At 31.3% G+C, this 22,245-nt stretch overlaps 1 protein-coding gene across 1 annotated transcript; it reads left to right on the top strand.

The window, feature by feature from the left end:
* Positions 1 to 1,795: 1,795 nt before the first annotated feature.
* Positions 1,796 to 3,514, top strand: LOC107875456 (uncharacterized protein At5g39865). The gene has a single exon (XM_016722186.2). It carries the CDS (start codon positions 2,292 to 2,294, stop codon positions 3,021 to 3,023), a length of 732 nt encoding a protein of 243 aa, XP_016577672.2. The 5' UTR covers positions 1,796 to 2,291; the 3' UTR covers positions 3,024 to 3,514.
* Positions 3,515 to 22,245: the final 18,731 nt, after the last annotated feature.

Below are 22,245 nucleotides of genomic sequence, written 5' to 3'. Positions count from 1 at the left end.
CGTTTTACCAACAATGGTGCTCGGACCAGTTTGTGTATAACTCAACTATTCTATCAGGAATTTGTTACCTCTCACTAGCACTTGTATGTAGTTGCTCTGCCATCAAAGCTCAAGCAATTGAAAAGAATTCACCTAAACTGCTACTTGTGTTGGATTTGAGTATTTTCGAATCATGGACTCCATGATCTTACTTGTATTAGTCTTAAGTTATTTTCGTCTATGCTGCTAGGACTTGTCTAAAATGTCATCCGGTGCATGTTCCTTCAAGAGTAGTGCATTTTTGGAGAGTCCGAGCAACTTAGATTTTGGTAACTTTTTGATATTGGGTTGTGTAAATGACTAGCTTGGACTTTTACCTAAAATGCTCAACGCTTAGATTGGATGATATTCCTTCGCTACGATAGACATTTAGTTAGAGCTACTTTCAACTGCCATGGGAAGCTTTCTTGTAAGCTTATGTTCTCTCAAATGTTACAGTAAAGACTGTATTTGTAAAATTATGCTTAAAGGTGAAACATAGTGTTTACATTGAAAGCGTCTTTTGGATGAAACTTGTGTCTTTCATCATCACAAATGAAATTCGTGTAATGCTTTACCGAAAACACAGAGATCTCTACCTACTTATTTTTGCCTTCTCAAGGAAATGTGTAAAATAATACTACTATACTAGCTGCTAATCATCTCCAGCTGTTTTATGCAACTGCTTACAATAGTTTAAATAGCTGGCAGACAAGTTGCAAGTTACGAATGAGAAGTTGAAGCAATACTGAAGTCTCTCATTCAAATTCTAATCGAGATAAAAGACAATTTAGATAATTTTGCTTTTAACTCTGCTTCAGATAGACTAAACATGAAACACCATGAATGCCTTCTCACCGCAGCTTCATCGCCGGCAACCGGCATAAACACCCAGGAAAAAAAGCGACAACTCAAGTTTAAGGTGCAGGACTGGCCATCTTGGTCAACGGGCAGCATCCAGCAAATTGTGAATACGTCCTATGTTGTAGTGTGCATATGTTTCCTCCTTATCAATTTTTACAGTTCAAAATTAATATCTCACTCCCATAGAGGATATGCAAAACAAATGTTCGTCCTTTAAAAAGTAGAAAATAATATACTACGTCTAGAGAAGAACATGAATATCGGTCTGGTTGGTGGCGGAGGCACGACTTCCATCAAGGTGGTTTAACATCTACTATACAAACGGCTTGGTCACCTTGTATGTATAATGTTAATTTTCTTACTTATGATAACGTGTACGTATAATGTGAATTTTCTTATTTAGGATAACACAGGAGAATGAGAGTCGGGTGATATAAAAAATCACCACCATCCAAAACTTTATGAACATGCATGCAGTATAAATTGATACAATCCAGGAAGCCACAACCAAAACACTAGATATTGAGGTGGAAGAGCCTAAATGCAGTCTAAGCCCCATAACAGCTTCGCAGATAGTTGTATGCTAGATCATTTTTAGTCCTAGTCCGACATGTCTCAGGGAGAACCACATTTCAAAAGTTAATTATCGAGGTAGAAAAACCCAAGACTATATTAGCCCCCGCATCAGCGCCCTTCGTTAAACCAATGTGAAACTCGACTCTCATACCTTGCAACACTGCAAAGTAGGAGTTTGAGAGAAGACCAGAGGGAGGGTTGTTAATTCTCTCTTTGTTACAACTTCAAAGTAGAATCAATCACACTGAAGATAGGAAAGCAGCGAGATATCTATGCAACCAAATACTAAATAAGAGATGGTATGAACAAATTGTGTGGTATCTGGCTAGCCAAGTTCTGCTAGAATTTCGTTAGATTTCCCTATTTTCTGTGAGAGAAGACGGGAGGCAACACGTGTCAATTAAGTACTGAGTTAAAAAAAAAAAAAGAGTACGTGTCGTGTACATAAACCTCAATTGTGATACCATTAGTTCAAATTCTTCTTAAAAATACTTTATTATATCACTTTGGATCCTACTCTTCTACATTTTTTGGCCCCATATTCTGGTAAAATAGTTAAAAGAACGTTAAGTAAGGAGTGGTAGGTAAAAATATTTATAAAGACGAGCGTGTTAAACAAATATTAACAAGTTTTAGAGGCAAAATATGTATTAAGCCTAAAAATGAAATTACAGTTAAAAAAAAAATGCGGACCGGGTCGAACTCCGATTGTTTCCATAAGCATTTATAGAAATTATATGTAAGAGTATAATTTAATCACAAGGTACAACCAACACCAACGTTACACTAGTCATAATATCGTTGTTTGTTTTTCCAATTTCTGGAAATCAATCATGTTGCTTACTCGAACCAAATCAAAAATTTGGATTGACAATAACAATTCCCCCAATTTCTCTTGTTCCTCCTTCAAAGATATTAATACCCTTTTCTCCGAAGATAATTCTAAGTACAATTCTCCTTCTTCTTCTTCCTCCACCAACAAAAAGCCCAACATATTCCACCGTGTCCTCCGCGTTAACGCCGTTCTCCGTGCTTTTTCAACCCGACCCGAACCCGAATCATCCCCCAGTAGATCAGAGCCGTTGATTCAAATCCCGAGAGCGGAGAAAAAAATTGTGATCTACTTCACAAGCTTAAGAGTAATCCGTTCGACCTTCGACAGTTGCAAAGCCGTTCGATCAATTTTGTCTAGTTTCCGTGTTGCGATCGACGAACGAGATGTGTCGATGGACGCTGGGTTCATGGAAGAGCTGAAAACGATATTGGGTAAACGTGAAAAGACGAAATTGACCTTGCCTAGAGTTTTCATTGGCGGGAGGTATATTGGTGGTGCGGATGAGGTTATTCAGCTGCATGAAGCTGGCGAGCTGAAGAAGTACGTTGAAGGGTTGGCTCCGGCGGAGTTAAGCACGTGTGAAGTGTGCGGTGGAGATAGATTTGTTCTATGTGATGATTGCAGTGGTAGCAAAAAGTACTATAGTGAGAAAAGTGGATTCAGAACTTGTACGGCTTGTAATGAGAATGGCTTGATCAGGTGCCCTTCTTGTTACCATGCAATAATCTGAATGCAATTGTTAACACTACTTTCGTTAGATTAGTGAACGGGAGCCTTGGCATAACTGGTAAAGTTGTCCTCATGTGATGAGGAGATCACGACGACCCTTGTGGTCGGCCTTTCCCGAACAGCCCCTTAGTTTGTTAGATTAATATCCTATAAGTAGGCTAGTCAGAAAGTATTAGCTGGAAATGGAGGTGAAAATTTTAGTACTTCATTTTCTTTATTAATTTTCCATTGGCAGTTTTTCGTTATTACACTTCATTTCGTCCCCTTTGATGGAGGGAGGGGAAGGATTGGCACATTTTGATGTGCTTATAAACGAAGCGAAATGCTTATATTTAGTTGATTTTCTTTCTGGTGTTTGCTTTTTGACGTAGTTCTGTAAATTGCTGATTGAGAAGTTAATATTACTATGTAGGATAGATAATACATGCTAATTATGTATGAATTGTGATGTTGCACTTGGGAAATTTCGTAGATTTGATTCCACTTTTTATATTTTGGTTGTACTGGTTATTGTATATCTATTAGAAACAGCCTCTCTATCTACGAGGTGGGGGTAACCGGGTAAGGCCCTCCTCAGAGCCCACTCGTGGGATTATAGTGGGTATCTTCTTGTTGTTGTACTTCTTTTTTATATATGCTATCTCTATGAAACATTTGTTTGTGTTTGGTGGCTTAATCGTATACATTGGCGTTATTCTGTATCAAAGCGTGCCTAGTTGGTACATATCCGTGAGAAAGTCGAAGTTCTTATAGAATCTCTTTTAGCAAGTTGGTTAGCATAAAGATAATGACCATCAAATCTTGCTCATTGATTCATCTAGTCTGGCTCGAATATTGGTATCTGATTATAAACTTTACTTGTGGCCATTTTGTTGCTTGTCTTAGCGAAATTGTTCAGTTTGGGCAATGGCAGCCTCCTTTTATGGTCCAATTCCTCTTCTGAATTAGCGAATTCAAATTTAGACATTATATGTTCCAAGTTGAGAGAATGAGTTCTATATAGTCCAATACCTCTTCTAAAGTTGTGAATCCAAATTTAAACATTGTGTGTTCCAAGTTGAGATAATGAGTTCTATAATTTATATTTAACTCTATCTATACTTATTTTCAAGCATATATGTATAGCGGTCAACCCCGGACACTTGGTTTTGCTGATCCCTCAAACCAGTTGTTGGATCCTCCATTTCCCTTTACACTATCTATTTGCATTAGTCAACATATTCTGGTACCATTTATATTGGATGGTGTAAGAAACCTTGACTTACCTTCATTGGTTAATATTAAGTTCGGATGCTCTTCCTTCCCAACTATACACGTTTAGTTAGAGGTTAAGAGCTAGAGCCGAGGAAAGCTTTCTAGTCGAAAGTTGTGGGGTCTCCCTTATGGCATAACAACTATATTTGTAGAATTATGCTTAAAGGAGAAACATACTCTTCATAGTGAAAGCATACTTTGGAAGAATATACTGACTGGTTATGATCAAAACTTAGGAAAGTTAACTAAACTGCTGGCTGTCTTTCACTATCAAAAATGAAAATCTTATAATGGAAGAGTAAGCTCTGGCCCTGATCAAAATTGACCTAAAGCATCCTACCTAATTAGTTTTGCCTTCACTCAGGATGTGTAAAATACCCATGCTAACTGCTAATCAATGCCAGCCTTTTCATTTGAATTCTTACAACAGTTTAAACAGCTGGCGGACAACGAACTCGAAGTAGGTATTTGTGAGAAGTGTGTATTAGAAATTGAAGTTGACAAAAATGGTTATGAAAGTTTCATGAATTAGCAGTTGAAGCATTTGGTGGAAGAGGATGGGGTCAAGCTAAGAAGATAGTAGTATTAAAAGAGAGAGCTAATACACCTGACCCCCTTGCTTTAAGGATCCAAGAGCAATTCTAGTTGGATTAATTTAATTATCTTTGATGGTTGATTAACTGCTACCAGCTATCTTGGTAAATGGTAATTAATAGTCATCCTTTAGGGTTAATTGTGTTCTTTTTCCATTGTTCGGATATTGAGGTTTTGTAAACAAAAACTTACTCATACTCGATATTAGACCAAACACTCTGGCTTTATCGTTGAAAACTAAAGTGACGATACATGTATAAGTATAGTTTTTGTATTTGTCAGTTTGGGTTTTGGTAAGTATTGTGTACACAATGAGTTTTTTCAAAACTTCTTTTCTCTTCATTGAATTATTCCCACTTATTTTCATTGATGGCTGGAATTAAAAACTTTTAGCTGCATTCATGGTCCTTTTCATTTTAATGATGTTTGATGGTTGTAGGTCTAAATTGTAGCATTGCACCATTGCTCGGTTGGTATTAATATCGTGGCATGGGGTAATATTGAAAAGGGTGTCGTAATAAATTACTATATGAATTTGAATTTTATATGCCTCAAATGTACTTTGTTGGTTCTAGTCTAGCAAAACATTTGTCATTCCTTTTTACGTTGTAAATTCATATGTTACATAAATGATCGTTTTCTAAGTAACTCATAAGCACCATATATTTGACAATGTAATTCGCCCAAAATTGGCAAAGTCCAAATCAAAAATTTGAAGCTGGCGAACCCCCTACCGATGGACCTAGTGAATCAACGACACGTGTATCGTATTTGTTGGACACGTGTATAAGATTAAAGGAATATGAGCTTTATAATCCATTTGTCCTTTCAACAAGATAGCAAGTAGCATAACACCAAAAATAAAAAAGTATAGCAAGTAGCATGTGGTGTCTTTTTCTTTTTCAGTTCTTTTTGAAAAGAAACAAACTTTGCTCGTCTAAGTAGTACAATTTTCGTGAGCTTCCTCGCAATGTTGAGGACGCATGTCCAAAAAACTGATTGGTTGAGCTTGGTTAAACTAACTCATGAAGTGAAAATTATCCGATTCTTAAAAATAATATAAAGAGAATTGATTTGAAAATTTTTGATACTTCATTTACCTGCGTGCTAAACCTATTAGGAGATGTTATTTTATCCTGCTTTTGTGGAGTAGAGAGATTATTTTTTATATACCTTCGGTTCAAATAAGCTCTCAAAGCAAAGTTATAAGAAAAGTACAATAACAAAATAAAACAACATGATTCGGTAATAATACTATTAATAAAAAAAAAGAAGAGGGGGTGTATATATAGTATTATATATATGCCCGGGTGGACTGGGGAGGGTGGTGTTCTACATAAAGATATCTTCTCACGTTTGCTATGAAGAATTGCATGTCAGTTTTTTGGTTTCCATCCGGTGCCCGGTGTCTGTATTGGAGCCTCGATTGTTTCGGATCGCGCATTGCAGGGCCCATTAAGATGGCAACGCTCCCAACAGAGTTTTCTCCATACCCAGGGTCGAACCCTCGACCTTTGGTTAAGGGTGGAGTAGCCTCATCCACTGCACCACAACCCATGTTGGTACGAATTGCATGTCATTCTAGGTCAATCTAATCCAACGATGTAAATCTAGGTACTAACAATAAACATTATTTAAAATCCAATGTCAAATAACAGGAATTAAAAGATCCATAAAGATCACCAAGTATATAACATTGTTTTCGATATTTCGGTAATGAAAACTTGACCCTTCTTAAATTCCACAACGAAAATTCATAGCTTTAACATGCCATCCCCAACTGACACCCCCCTCAAATGAAAGGAAAAAAAAAAAAAAGAGAAGAAATAATCCCACAAAGTTTAGCAATATTTGTTGATTGGCTCACATGTTATCCTTGGTTGGGTCAATGTTCATGCCATCAAAATTGAGATACTGGTCTGTATTAATAGTTGATGCTGAATCTGTCTCATCATAATCATAAAATTTGGAACTTTCTCCCTCCTTATGCTCTTCCTCTTGAGCGTTCACAAGTTTCTCAAGCCTCTTCAATTCAACCTTCAACTCTTCAATTTGCGCTGCAATCGAGATAAAATCAAGATGTAAAACTTATAAATTCTTGATTCTAATTAATTTTCTTAAGTTATTGAATTATTAATAATTTGAACTTATTCAATAAATTTTTAAGACAAATGCATAAGATTAGAATCAAAAATATATATTGAGTCTGATTGAATTAGTAACAAACGTATTGACCCAGCCCCGAAAAGAACCCTCCTTGTCAACTTTTATGCATTTCACAGACAATGAATTTTGAACTATTCAATAGATTATATTAATATAATTAATACCAATATATATTTCATAGAAATAATACAATATTTGATTGACCACATAATAAAGTTTTTTTATGTTATCAATGTAAATAATTTTTCATACGATCATTTAAATGATATCTACAGAAGTTTTTTACACTATGAAATAAAATTACACGTATGTTGCAGAACTTATAACTCTTAAAAGAATTGAAGATCTTCATTGCATATATATGATTAAATATTCTTTTATAAGTAGACCATAAAGAAAAAAACAATCAAAACAACAACTACAGCCTCTAATTTACGATACGAATTAATTTCTGTATTAGGTTACTTGGGAATTTTTGTACTACTTTTTTACTACATAATAATCTCGTCATTATTAAGCACTATCTTACCAACAACAACAACAAACCCAGTGTATTTCCACACAGTGGGGTCTAGGGAGGGTAAAATGTACGCAGTCCATACCACTACCTTCGGAGAGATAGCAAAGCTGTTTTCAATAGACCCCCGGCTCAGGACAGAGAAGCACTATTATGATGGTCTTCTTAAATTTTTTTACAGCTATTTAGTTATTGCGTGAATAATTTTTATATATTAATTCTCACATAAATATAAAGTGAAAAAAAAGAACTTGTTTGTCAAGAAGGAGATATATACATATATATACCACATCGTTGATTGGCGTTGTCAGTGACACTATCCAATTGTCTTTGCAACATTTCATTCTCCTCTTGCAACTTCATTGAATAGTCTTTCATATATTCTATTTCTGGCACCACAAAAGCTATTGTGTTCTGCACAAATATAGATATACGAAGTAATTTATTAACATTAGTTATAGCAAAACAATTAATCTATTAATATTGAAGGACTCAATGAATCCTTATATAAATCTCAATTCTTTTGAAGTTAATTACTTTTTATCTCAAATTTATATAAAATTACTAAAAAAAGTTCATGTTTTAGTTTACACGGATACATTATATTTTTCTGAATATATCACTTAATTTTATATGAAAAATCACATTACACATGTGTACACGACATTCGTCCGGATACATCACTTAATTTTATACGAATACATTACCTTCTTCTGAATATATCACTTAATTTACACAGATGAATCATATTTTTTTTAATATATCACTTAATTTTATATGGATACATTATATTCTTCAATGATGTAATGTGATGTATCTGAGTTTTTAAGTAAAACTAGAAATCTTTATTTAAAAAGAGATTTTAAGTAGTTATAATAAGTTGTGATATGATGTAATATTTCCTTCTTATATTCCTCGGGTGAGTCGTGTTACTCGACATTGCTTTATCAATTTTTAAATTTAGTGAAACACAAGAAAGAAAGAAAAAGAATTGTATTCAATTAGTTAAGCTTAATGTAGTGTATTGGAAAACTCGTAAAAGTGAAATTAGTGTACATCTTATCCATTGTTATGATATATATCAATTATAGTGAATGTATCAAGATCTATTTGATGTCTAACAGGATTTGATGTATTTGTCTTTTAGTACGAAACTAGGGGCAAATTCCTACTATAAAAAGAAGGAGGCTTCCTTCACTGTAAATCATCTCTCAAGAGAAGTAATAAGAATCTATTCTCTCTACTCTTCTTCTTATTCTTTATTATTTTATAACACGTTATCAACACTTCTTATTCTTTATTGTTTCTTTATTGTTTTATAGCACGTTATCAGCACGAGACTCTGCCAAATAAGGTGAGATTATAAATTTGAAGGATTTCAAGGTTAGTAATTCTTTATGTTATCTTTCTTTTGCTATTACTAATATAATTATTATTGGATTTGAGGAAAAATAATTAGTTTGAAACCATTTATATTTTAAATTTATTCCTCAAGAACAATATTATCAAAAAGGATGATAATATGCTGGGTTCAAGTCCCATCGATTCATGCCTAAGAGGCTTTTATATAGATAAGATGTTGAGTTTGAATCTCAATACACCATATTGATGATATTATGATGACTAAGGCAAAATAATGAGTGTTTAATGAAAAGTCATGAAATTCGACCCATTGAATATGCTACATTCCATGAATTGAATGTGGTAGCGATATATGATGAGTCTGAAATATGACAACTTACTTCATTCTTGAGGTGTATGAGGTAGCAGTATATAATATGTCAGAAAGAAGATAAGTAATTGAATGCAGGAATATACGCATGGAGGGACAATATGATAATGATCATCAAAAGTGATGATATTTTCACACGCTTATATGATTATAAGATATACTAGAGAAAAATTCTCTACATCATATGTATGCCTCGATTTGCTTCTGAAGTAGCAAAATCTTGAAAGAGGTTATAAGCTATCATAATTTGATAGGCTTAAGGCACAATTATATTCCATTTCTGGAGAATGAGAAACTTATTAATGCAAAAGTGCACTTGATTGTGATTGTATCACAACTCACCTCTGAAAGAGGTTGAATAATTTTGAAATCTATTTCTGAAGTAGTAAATATGAAATTTATTCATTTAATAGTCAATCTGAAATTTACTAAAGCAAAAATACATATGATGGTAAACTTGGAGTTTACTAGATTAAAAGTTCATAAGTTGACATGAACGATTGCGATATCCCAAAGATGTACATACTAAGTATTGAACATATATTGAAGAATTAGAAAATTCTTCATGAACTTTAATGTTTCTTGTTCTCATGATAAGTTGGTTAGACCAACTAATTTTGGGATTGGATCCCTCAAAATCTAAAAAGAATAAAATGTGAATAAGGGCCCGTTCACCTATCATGTGATATGTTGAAAAGATACATCAATAATATGATCACATGTACATTCATGGTCAACCTACGTTTGACATTCATAAAGTTACTTGTTCAATATAAATTGAGCATAATTTTCAGATTGTGTAATCAAGATAATTCATCTTGATGATGATGGTTTAGCATTGAATGTCTTCCATAAATAGTTGAGCCATTACTAATGAGAACAAAGTTTCATGTATTGGTATGAAAAATGATATATTGCATACAATAGCACTTGTATGCATTAGACCAATATATTATGATTATTTCTTCCCTTTCAACTGGTTCAAGGTCAGGAACCAACTATGCCATATAATAATTTTGATGTGCGATATACGATTAATAAATATACCATGATGCACAAAAATGGATTCCTCAAAGAAGATGAAGGATGTATGTTAGTTTTTCTAACATAAGGGGGAGATTATAAGCAACTATGAAATATGTTAGGAATTATCATCAGATCTTCATTCAAAAGATAATTCAAGTCAAATACCGAAAAATTTCATATTTAGATGCAAGTGCTCCTATTTTGTGTCCTTAAAGGATAAAGTTTATGCATGCGTGAAGCTTGATAGACCAATCGGTTCCAAATGAAATAATCCTTGAAAAAAATAAGGAGCAAATAATTATGATAAGAAGGCAATGTGCTCTTGAAGAGTCTACGACATAACACTTCATGAAGCCTTATGAGAGGCTTAAGTACCTGAAAATAATGAAGTGATGGGATCTCAAAATGTTATGTCGAATTGTGAATCGATACAAAATAAGAAATCATCGACGATATCTTTGATACAATATTGGCGCAATATTGTAAAAGATTATGAGGATCTGAATTCTACGTTAATTTAAGCGTGATGACGTAGAAATATTTATCAAGTGACCTGAAAGGATGTATTTTGGTAAGTGTAAAACTTATTTGATTTGCAGTCCAGACACTTGAAGATGTCACACTTGACATATTTGATATTGTTACTTGACAAACATCCATATGAAAATCCCTAAAGGATTCAAAATGCCTGAAGCATATAAAGTTTTTGGAAAACTTTTTATTATACTCATAAGATATAATTTGATGATTTGAGTATCATTGAAACTCTTGGAGAGTTTTCAAAAGCAATAGAGTATCTGCTTAAATGAGAAACATGCAAAAATTGAATAAGGATCCATTCCGATCTCAAGAAAAGAACGAGGAACTCCTTGGTTATGAAGTATTATATCTTAGTGCAATTGATGCACTAATGTATCTTGCAAATACTATAAGGCCTGATATAGCCTTTTTTTTTAGTTAATTTATTAGCAAGTTTGCAGTCCCGATCTTATTGGTCATACTAATTTTGGGTACTTATCTGACCTACATAAAGCTCGGCCACAAATAGGCTATGTGGTCATATGTGGTGGTACTACAATATCTTGGAGATATACAAAGCAGTCTATCGTAGCCACTTCATCGAATCATGCTGAGATAATAGCTATTCATGAAGCAAGCTGAGAATATGTATGGTTGAGGTCTATGATACATCTTATTCGAAAAAAATGTGGTGTGAAATATGACAATCTACTCACAATTTTATACGGAGATAATGCATCATGCATAACACATCTTAATGAAGGATTCATAAAAGGAGATAGAACGAAGCACACTTCATCAAAACTTTTCTACATACATGAGCTACAAAAGAATGGTGATATTAACGTGCAACAGATTCGCTCAAGTGAAAATGTGACTGATTTATTCACCAAGTCTTCTCCAATTACAACTTTTAAGAAGATGGTGTACAAGATCGGAATGCAAAGATTCAAGGATGTTCTTATTAGGGGGAGTTAATATGCGTTGTACTCTCTTTCCCTTACGAGGTTTTGTCCCACTAGGTTTTCCTTGTAAGGTTTTTAATGAGGCAGCCTATATGCGTATTGTTAGACATTCAAGGAGGAGTGTTATGATATATATATCAATTATAGTGAATGTCTATCAAGTCTATCAAAATCTATTTGATGTATTTGTCTTTTAGTGTGAAACTAGGGGCAAATTCCCCCTATAAATAGAAGGACTTCCTTCATTGTAAATCATCCGTCAAAAGAAATAATAAAAATCACTGTCTATTCTCTCTACTCTTCTTCTTATTCTTTATTGTTTTATAACACCCATATCAAATTTCACATATAATATTACACTAGTTATTTATTGTATGTACGTTATCTAATAGTTAATCTAGTTTATGTCCAAACAAGATCACATGTTTGAAATATGTGCACGAAATTTCTCATTTAACAAATGAGTTTTGAAACATCTTTTTTATTAAGATTCGTTATTTTAAAAAAGATTATAATCCTTGAGTTGTACTTGAGCAACCTCAAATTAATCATTAAATCTACAAGCACATGTAATTAATTTGTCTCATTATAAATGCTTTTATGCCCAAAGCATTATTAGCAATTTAGCGTACTATACTGAAAAATTTAAATTAAAAAACTCAATAAAAACAAGTATACAAAAATATATTTTGGAAGCAATTTATATGGTTTGATTTGTTATTGTGATGTATTTATTTGTTCACTTCATTGTAATATGTATGTATGTACGTTTAAGTATATATATATATATATATATATATATATATATGAGAAAAGGCATTCTTTTCCCCCTGAACTTGTCCTCCAAATTCATTTTAGCACTTCAACTTAACTTCCGTTTATTTACCCTCCTTAACATTTTTAAAGTGTATTAATTTCGCCCCTCAAAACTGAATACCACTCTCACAACGGAGAGTGTGATACACTCGCCCACACATCAGCGCCACTTCAATGCCACGTCGGAGCCACGCAAGCAAAATATTTTTTAAATATATATAGAATATAAATAAATATTATATATATATGTATATATTTAAAAAATAAATAAAAAAATACAGCCCCATCCCCCCTTCCACACATTTTCTATCTTCTTCAACCCTCCCCCAATTTTCTATAATCTTCAACCAACAACAAGCAATCAGCGACCAGCTCATTGTTCAAACAATATCCAAAAATACTTCCTCGATCACCGGAGCTCATTGTTCCGGTGAACCAACTCTGGTGCCGCCCCCTAAACTACAAAATCAACGACCAAAAAATTAATCAATTGTTCCGATTCAATCGACTCCCATCGAAAAACAACAACCAGTAGTTGACCACCACCCATCTCCTTCCACCTTGCCGAAAAATACACAAAACAAGTTGTTCGTGTATCTTGATTAAGACATGTAAAATTCAGTAGAGCAATCAAAAGTCATAAATTCTAGAGAAAATGGTCTATTACCCCCCAACCTTTAGTCGAAATTTCAACTACACATTCAACCTTTAAAGGTGGCCTATTACCACCTGAACTATTTTAAAATGCAATTATTACCCCTCAAACTATTTTAAAGTGGAATTATTACACCCCCCCCCCCCCGAAAACTGACAACCAGTCATTTGGAATGTGGGTGTGATGCACGCGCTGCCACGTGTCATGACACATAATTTCAAGTGATATTACTTTTTTTTACTATAAAAATTTAATTCCACGTCATATGCCTTCTTCTTCTTCTTCTTCTTCTTCTTCTTCTTCTTCTTCTTCTTCTTCTTCTTCTTCTTCTTCTTCTTCTTCTTCTTCTTCTTCAATGGTATAATGAATCATATGGAATTCACACAATACGTAGTCTTATCAAAATCAAATCAACAATTAATGTCCGAAAAAATATTTGATTTTCACAAAATGTCGCGGCCTTCGATGGTGCAGTTTCAATGGTGAAACGCCGTTGGACAGTGACGGCGCCGAAAAATTCAAAATTTCGACGACTTTATTTTTTTTGATGAATTTCAACATTCTCAACGTCAATCAATTTTTAGGGAGCTAAGGAATGATTCTAACACAGAAATTACTTCGAATTTTCCAATCTAAATTGATTCAATAGTCTCACGTAATTCGAGTTTTTGGATGCCATTGAAGAAGAAATGTCATTGATAAGTTCTTGGATGCCGTTGAAGAATAAGAAGAAAAATTGAAGAAGAAGAATGAAAGAAGAAATGTCATTGACGAGTTATTGGATGCCGTTGAAGAAGAAGAAGAAATGTCATTAATGAGTTCTTGGATGTCATTGAAGAAGAAGAAGAAAGAAAAAAATAATTAAAATTATATATATTTATTTAAAGAAATATTAAAAATAATTTTTTAATAAATTATTTTCATTCTCACTCTCTTTAAAAGAGAGTGAAACACACTCTCTTGCCATGTCAGTGTTGGGGGTTATAATTTCATTTTAAAATAATTCGGGGGGGGGGGGGGGGGGGGGGGCAAAGGGGGCCCCTTTAAGGGTGGGGGGGGTAGTTGAGGTTTCGACTAAAGGTTGGGGGGTAATAGACCATTTTCTCTAAATTCTACAATACAAACAATAAGTTTAATGAATTCTCCTCTTCAAAGAGTAAGTAAATTGGGCTTGAATTCAGGCAAATCAAACTTTTGTTGACCGATGAGATTTGGATTACAATTTAAACTTTTGGAGAGATTGTAAAATTGATGAAATTATTTGACTTGTGAAGAATTAAATTGATTATGTATTTCTTCCTTTTCTTCTCAATAATGAATTTTGAAAAAAGTGTTGTTGAAATTCGCAATTTTTTCATTTATACTTTTTTCTTTCTTGAAGAAATATATTGATGAAGTGCAATAGAAATGGAGATAGAGAATTAGACGAAGGAGAAAGGAGATTGGGATCGCGGTGTATGAAGAACGATCAGAAGGGGTGAGGGTTTTTGGACTAGGGGTACGGGGTGCAGGTGAGGAAGAAGATGGGTGAAGATGGTTTGGGTTTCTTTTTTCTTATTTTATATATATATATATATATATATATATATATATATAATTATATAATAATAATAACAACAACAATAAAGTGAGCCCTTTTAAAAAAAAAATCACTCGTTTTTTTTTCCACGTCAGTCGTAAGGGGTGAATTTAATTCACTTGAAAGTTGTTAAGGGGGGGGGGGGGAAAAAAATGAAAAATAAGTGTAAGTGATAAAGTGAGTTTGGAGGACAAGTTCAAGAGAAAAAAGACGTCTTTTCTCTCTCTCTCTCTCTCTCTCTCTCTATATATATATATATATATATATATATATATAATAGACATCCAAGGGCCCATGTTTGCATAGACCCAATACATATATATTTTTTTAAATCTCAATTTATGTGATACAAATATAATTTAGATAATTAATTATTAAAGTAATTTTAATTTTTAATTATTGTGATTTATAATACTATTTCTTCTATTTCAATTTAAGTGACACTAATATAATTTCAAAAGTTAACTTATGTGATAATTATATAATTTCGATAGTCAATTAAATGTTTTATGTTGACAAATCATTTTTTGTCTATTTTATGAAATGTTATTAATTTTCTAATGCGATCATAATAATTAATTAGGGGTATATAATAAAATCACGATTAAAGCAGCGAAGAACTCATGTCTTAAATGACTTATAATAACTAACTAAAAGTGATATAATAACATTATAATAAAAATACTTGTGAAAAAAGTATAAATAGGCATCATATAAGACATCAAGTTAATTTAAAAAATCAAAAGTTAATTTATTATTTTTTTGTCATTTTTATATTTTTTATTAAATATTATAATTTTTTTATTACTTAAATAACCTATAGTAATTAATTTGGGGTAATATAGTAAAATTACGATTGAAGCAGCTGAATCAGGCAACACAAGCAGACATGTCGATTATTTTATATTTTTATTTAATATTACAAATTTTTTAATATCTAAATAACTTATAGTAATTAATTAGGGATAATATAGTAAAATTACGATTGAAGCAGCTGAAGCAAGCAGCACAAGCAGACATGTCGAAGACGTGCCTGCTTATTGCCACTTACTACATATAGTAATTACAAATTTTTTAATATTTAAATAATTTGTAGTAATTAATTAGGTGTAATATAATAAAATTATGATTGAAATAGCTGAAGCAAGCAGCACAAGCAGGCATGTCGAAGACGTGCCTGCTTGTTGCCACTTATTATATATAGTAATTACAAATTTTTTAATATTTAAATTACTTATAGTAATTAATTAGGGGCAGCTGAAGCAAACAGCACAAGCAGGCATGTCGAAGACGTAGCTCCATATTGCCTCTTGTTATATATAGTAAATTACTGTTTCAAAGTTATTTAGAAAACAAAGTAATTGAACAAAAACTTTTAAAGCAAGTTTTAATTACCTGAAGATCTTTAACCTTCTTTTCTAAATCGATTGTGTGTTCAACGTGTCTTGTCTTGAATCTTCGTGCCGATAGTCTGTTTGATATAGTTCTATAATAAAAGTAGTAATTTCAAAAAAAGAAAAAAATAATAATCAACGAATTTTAGTGCATACAAAGTACAAACTTATAGAGACAAAGGAAAATATTATAATATTGCTAAAGAAAGCATGAGTTTTTCATGGGAGTTCTTTGGTCTAACCGAACCAGTTAAAAATTTACATTTTGAAGAAGTATCAATAAAAAAAGAATTACCTAATTTTGACATATAACACAGCCTTATAGAAACAAAAACTAATACATTGAGTAGATAACTAGAAAAATATGAAAATCAGGTTGTTGAAATCAATTTCAATGAATTTTATCATTAAAAATTCAAAATGTCAATCAAAAATTCACATTTTTGTTAAGTAATTTCAATAAAAATAAAATTATTTATGACCTTCTTAACTTCTTTACATCAACATTTGGGTCTACATGGCTTTGCCAGAGTTCAAAATTCACCTCTTCATCAAGGATAGAAGTCTTATTGATTGGATCGACTCCACTTGGAGGTTTGAGGCACAGCTCCAAGTTAGGTTCTTCAAATCTCTTTTGTTTTTCTTTCTTTTTCCCTTCCATAAATCTTGTTGAATCGCCTAAGGAACAATAATTAGCCATCTTAAAAAAAAATGCAGAAAAAGAAAGAAAATTGATTAGAAAAAAGCGAATTATAAAGTGCGCAGATTAATATATACCTCTAATTAAAGAATTTTTCTTCAGATTTTAAGTGTTATTACAAAGTTATGACTAAATGTCTTTAGATAGACTAAAAAAAAAATAAAAAATTTACTTGGACAGACTGTCATGTAGTAAATTAGATTTTGTATAATTTAAATTTTTTGAGTAAAAAGGTAAATAAATTAATATTATGCTATATTTTCGTCTCAGTTTATGTGATATCGTTTGACTTGATACGAAATTTAAGAAAAAAAAATAAAATTCTTGAAATTTGTGTCTAAAATAATCTCTGATCATTTATGTGGTATACTTAATCTGTTTCATTTTATTTAATCCTTGTTAATTTGACACATCATTAAAAAAATTTAATCATAAATTTATTTTATTAAATTAACTTTATTAATGATGCTATGAAACTCTAAATTTAACATTACTACTTTATTTTGTTATTTAATATTGAGGGTAGAAAGGAAAAAATATAGCAATTTTTTTTTAATTTTATAAATTGGACAAGTAATTTGAAACAATTATTTTTAATATAAAAGTCAAGTGAAACGAAATAAAGAGAGTAAAATCAAATCGTTAAAGGTAAATGAAAAATATTAAATTATATTGTTTCCAATTACAAAAAAATACTTTTATAATTAATATTATTCCGTCGTGTCATAATCTATTTATGTCACCTCCAGAGTCTATACCCTAAATAGGGCCCCCTAAATACAATCATAATCTGATCTGAACATAACCATAAAGAGTCCGTTTGGATAGAATTAAAAAAATTACTTTTTAGTTTAAGTGATTAAAATCTTAAAATAAGTGTTTTTAAATTAAATAGATAAGTGTTTGGATAGAAGTGCTGAAATTGAAAAAAAATTGTTGATGTGTTTGGTAAACAAGTGTTATCAATCACTTTTTTGTTGTCAAAATGACTTAAATATCCTTAAAGCTGTTAACACACAATAACGTGAGTTATTTATGATTTTTAATTCTAATACTTCAAAAATAATTTCTATTTAAATACACTTTCAACATAAAGTGATTATGCCAGGTCAATTTATAAATATAAGTTACTTTTTTATTTTTAAATATTAAAAAATAAAAATTTTAAGATATTTTTTATATAAATATAGTATTATATTGTAATATTGTAAGCTTTTAAACAACATAAAATTTTTAGGAATGAAACAAACTATTAAAAAGAATCAATTTTTAAAATTTAAATAACATGCAGAGATTCTATATGAACGGATAGAGAATAACTTACCACAAGCTCGATTTGACGATAAAATTTTTGAATGTTTTCTTATGTAATGATGGATTCTCTGAAAATAAAGGAGAAAAATGAAGAGAGAGGGCAAAAATGAAAAAAAGCGGCAGAAAGAAAAAGAAAGAAATTGCAATATAAGGTCTACAAAGTTTAGGGTATTAATTATTGAAATTAGAAGAAAATATAAGGGATAAAAAGGTAAATGTTTTGGTCAAACCTAAAAAAATTTTAATCTAAAAAGTAAAAAGCTGAGGGTATCCAGCTTCTCAATTTTTGCTTTTTTAATCAACTTTTAGCTTTTTTAAGCTCTTTTTAATTTTACCAAACACATAAAAAACCTAAAAAAGTGATTAAAATCTAGTTTGACCAGATTTTAATCTTATCCAAATACCCTCAAAATAACATGACTATTGATGCGGAAACTAAACCATAAGCTAACTTTTGTAATAAAGATAAAATAAAATGATATAATTAATTTTATTAAATAAAACAAGAATTTTTTGAAAATTGATTATATTTGACTAAGACTGGCAACAGAATCGGAAAATTCCGTTCTGGTCCGTCAACTTCGTTTCTGGTTCGGTTCCGATATCAATAATACAACGGTACCGGTTGGTGCCGGTATACAGGTACCCAATGATTCGGAATACATTGTCGGTGCGAACCTTCGAAAAATTCATGTACCGGTTGACCGATTTCGATCCGTCAGACGCGTTAAATTCTGCTTTTTTTTTTTTTAATTGGGTTGGTACTTGTAAGACTTGCAATGCCTCTTTTGGCCGTTGAACCCCCCCCCCCCCCCCCTCCTCATCTCAATTGCCCCACACCACCCCTTAAAATTTTCACTATGAATATCCTTCATTTCAATTATCATCTTTTAATTCCGACATTTGGTATACATCTGCTTTTGTGCAGACGTTCGGTATATTCGTTCCAATTTTAATCTCTTTTTATTACGTTAATGTCTATATTTTTATTTTTTAGTATCTAAATTTGTTTACTTATTTTAATTTTTTAATTTATAATATTTGTATTGCTTGCTTTAATATTTTAATTTTAATTATGGACTTCGAAAAAAATAGTAGTGGTAAAAAATCAATCTTTGGTAAGATTTTTCGTAGAAGTAAAAAAAGTAAAGCTACGACTAGTTCATTACCACCTAAACTTAATGAAACTTTTTTATCACAGCCTAATGATTTCGACGTTGGTATCGGTATGAAATTAGATCATGAAACCCTAAGTAGGCATTATGATAATTTTGAGGAAGACTTACCGGAAGAAGATGATATAAAAGAATAAGAGTTAGGTGATACCCCTACCCCTATCCCTACTAGTCCGATTACGGAATTATCGAAACACGGTGAAGAACTTACCCCTTTACCGAAATTTACTAGGGCCAAAGGTACCGAACGTACTAAAAGGTCTTTAGTTTGGAAATTTATGGAGCATGATAGGGTAAAAAGTGCTTCTACTTGCAATAAATGCAAGAATATTTTTAAACATTTGATTAGGAAAAAAATGGCGGGACAGGATTGCTAACTACGCATTTGATGAAATGTAATAAAGAATTTATTTGTCTAAAAAATGAGGTTAAAGCAAAAAAAGATGGTACACCATTTGTGCATGAATCTGTAGGAGGTAATATGGTTCCAACGCGTTTAGACATGTTTAACCCGGCTGGCCCAAGTTTATCATAGACATATAGTGAAGATGTAGATAAAGAAGAACTAGCGAAAATGGTTGCTGTTATGGGTTTGTCTTTTAGTTTTCCTTCGCATCTCGATTTTATTCATTATATTCAACAAGTATATAATCCCTCTTTTAAAGATTTTTCACGAAATACAATTAAAAATGATATTTTTAAATTTCAAGCTGAACATTGCCATTTTCTTCGTTGCTTATTTGATAAATTTGATGGTAGAATATCTATTACTTCTGATATGAGTTGTAATGTTATTGGTAATGATTATTTTACTCTCACGGCTCATTGGATTGATCACGATTGAAACATGCAAAAAAAAATTATTGCTTATAAATATGTTAACGAGTCTAAAACCGATATGTATATAACTAGTACAATAACGAAGAGTATGAAATATTTTAGATTTATTGGTAAACCTATGACATGCACATTAGATAATGCTTCTAATAATTTGAAAGCTATTGACGAGTTAGAAAGTAGATTATGTCCTATGGATGAAGATCATTTTCATGTTAAATATGTTGCACATATTTTAAATTTAATAGTACATGATGGTGTTTATTTGTTTGAAAATGGTTGTTGTAAAATTTGAATTGTTTGTAGTTATATTTTTTAATATAAAAGAAAGCATGTAATGGATGATTATAAATATAAATATAAACAATGTGACCTTTCATATAGAAAAGTTCCAAAAGAAATTTTACTAGATGGAATTCTTTGTTTCAAATGCTTGAAGTTTCTTTTATATATCGTAAATCTATACAATTAGTTTATAATGCTTATAATGAGGATGTTAATTTAATGCTAGATGAAGATGATTGGATTGAAGTAGAAGAACTTTGTAAATTTTTGAAAACTTTTCATCAAGCTACGAACAAAGTATTTGCTCAATATACTCCAACTATTTCTTCTGTTTTAGTACTATTACTGTTATTTCTAAAGTACTTGCTGAATATAAAAAATTATTCCCGTACAAAGAGACAATTGAAGCTATGTTTGATAAATTTTAAAAATATTTTTCTATTCCACAAATTTTTTTGACAACTAATATATTCAACCCATTTTATAAAGAGCATGGTACAATGATGTTGGTTAAAAAATTATACAACAATTTAGAAATTGGACCTCATGAAAAGCCATCAGTTGACACTTGTTGCGCTAACATAGTACCTAAAGCTAGGAGTTTATATAACTTTTATCAAGTTATGGAACAAAATATTGGGCAGATTGAACCTCCTACTTCTAGACGTAAATATGATGATTTAGATGACCAGATGGGCGAAGAACTTGGTGTTCAATGTTGTAGGAGTAATGATTTTGATTCGTATCTTTCGTAGGATCGAAAAAGTATTAGAGATGAAACTGAAAAACAACAACTTTTATCATGGTGGAAGACCCGTATCAGACAATTTCCAAAACTTTCAAGGATAGTTTGAGATTGGCTTTCAACTCAAGCTTCTTCAATTGCTTCGGAGCAATCTTTTAGCATAGGAAGATTTATAATTGGAGATCATCGATATTCGTTTGCAAGGGATAGTTTGAAGATTTCGGTATTATTTGGAGATTGGATCAATGCCGAACGAAGAAATTTTGAGCTCTCCAAATTACCGCCCCTTGTTGAAGACGAAATAGATGAAATTTTTGAGGAAAATAGTGATGATGGAATGGAAGCAATGGAGGAACAAGGAAAAAGATCAATTCCGGAAGATTTATCCGCCGAAGAAATAGAAAAGTTACACCAAAAATATTATAGACAATTTAGATATTAATAAAATTCTACAATAGAGATCTAATTCAAACAGAACCCTTCCTAGAAGGTGGCTGCCTAAATTAGATTTTCTTTTAATATCTTTGTAATAAATGTACAACGTATGAAATTTGAATAAATATAACGGCTATTCGCCTAATTTTATTTTAAAATTTGTCTTTTGTTTGTTGCAATTATGGGAAAAAAAGTTTAAAACAAAACTTTATAAAGTTAGATATTTTTTCAACTTTACAACTTAAAATTATATAAATATAATTTAACTTTTTAAGATAGATTCAAATTTAAACTTTTTATTTTTTTTTTAATAAATTATATAAGTTAATATATATCTTAAAATTTTAAACTTTTTAAGATATATTTAAACTTAAACTTATTGAAAAAAAAGTTAATAAATTATATAAATTCTATAAGTTAATATATATATATATATATATATATAACTTATATAAATTATATGTGTTAATATATATATATAAGTTAAAGGCCATTAAATTATATAAGTTAATATA

This window comes from Capsicum annuum, chromosome 6, assembly GCF_002878395.1.
Source record: "Capsicum annuum cultivar UCD-10X-F1 chromosome 6, UCD10Xv1.1, whole genome shotgun sequence".
Taxonomy (NCBI): Eukaryota; Viridiplantae; Streptophyta; class Magnoliopsida; order Solanales; family Solanaceae; genus Capsicum; species Capsicum annuum.
This window is presented reverse-complemented; position numbering and strand designations above follow the sequence as displayed.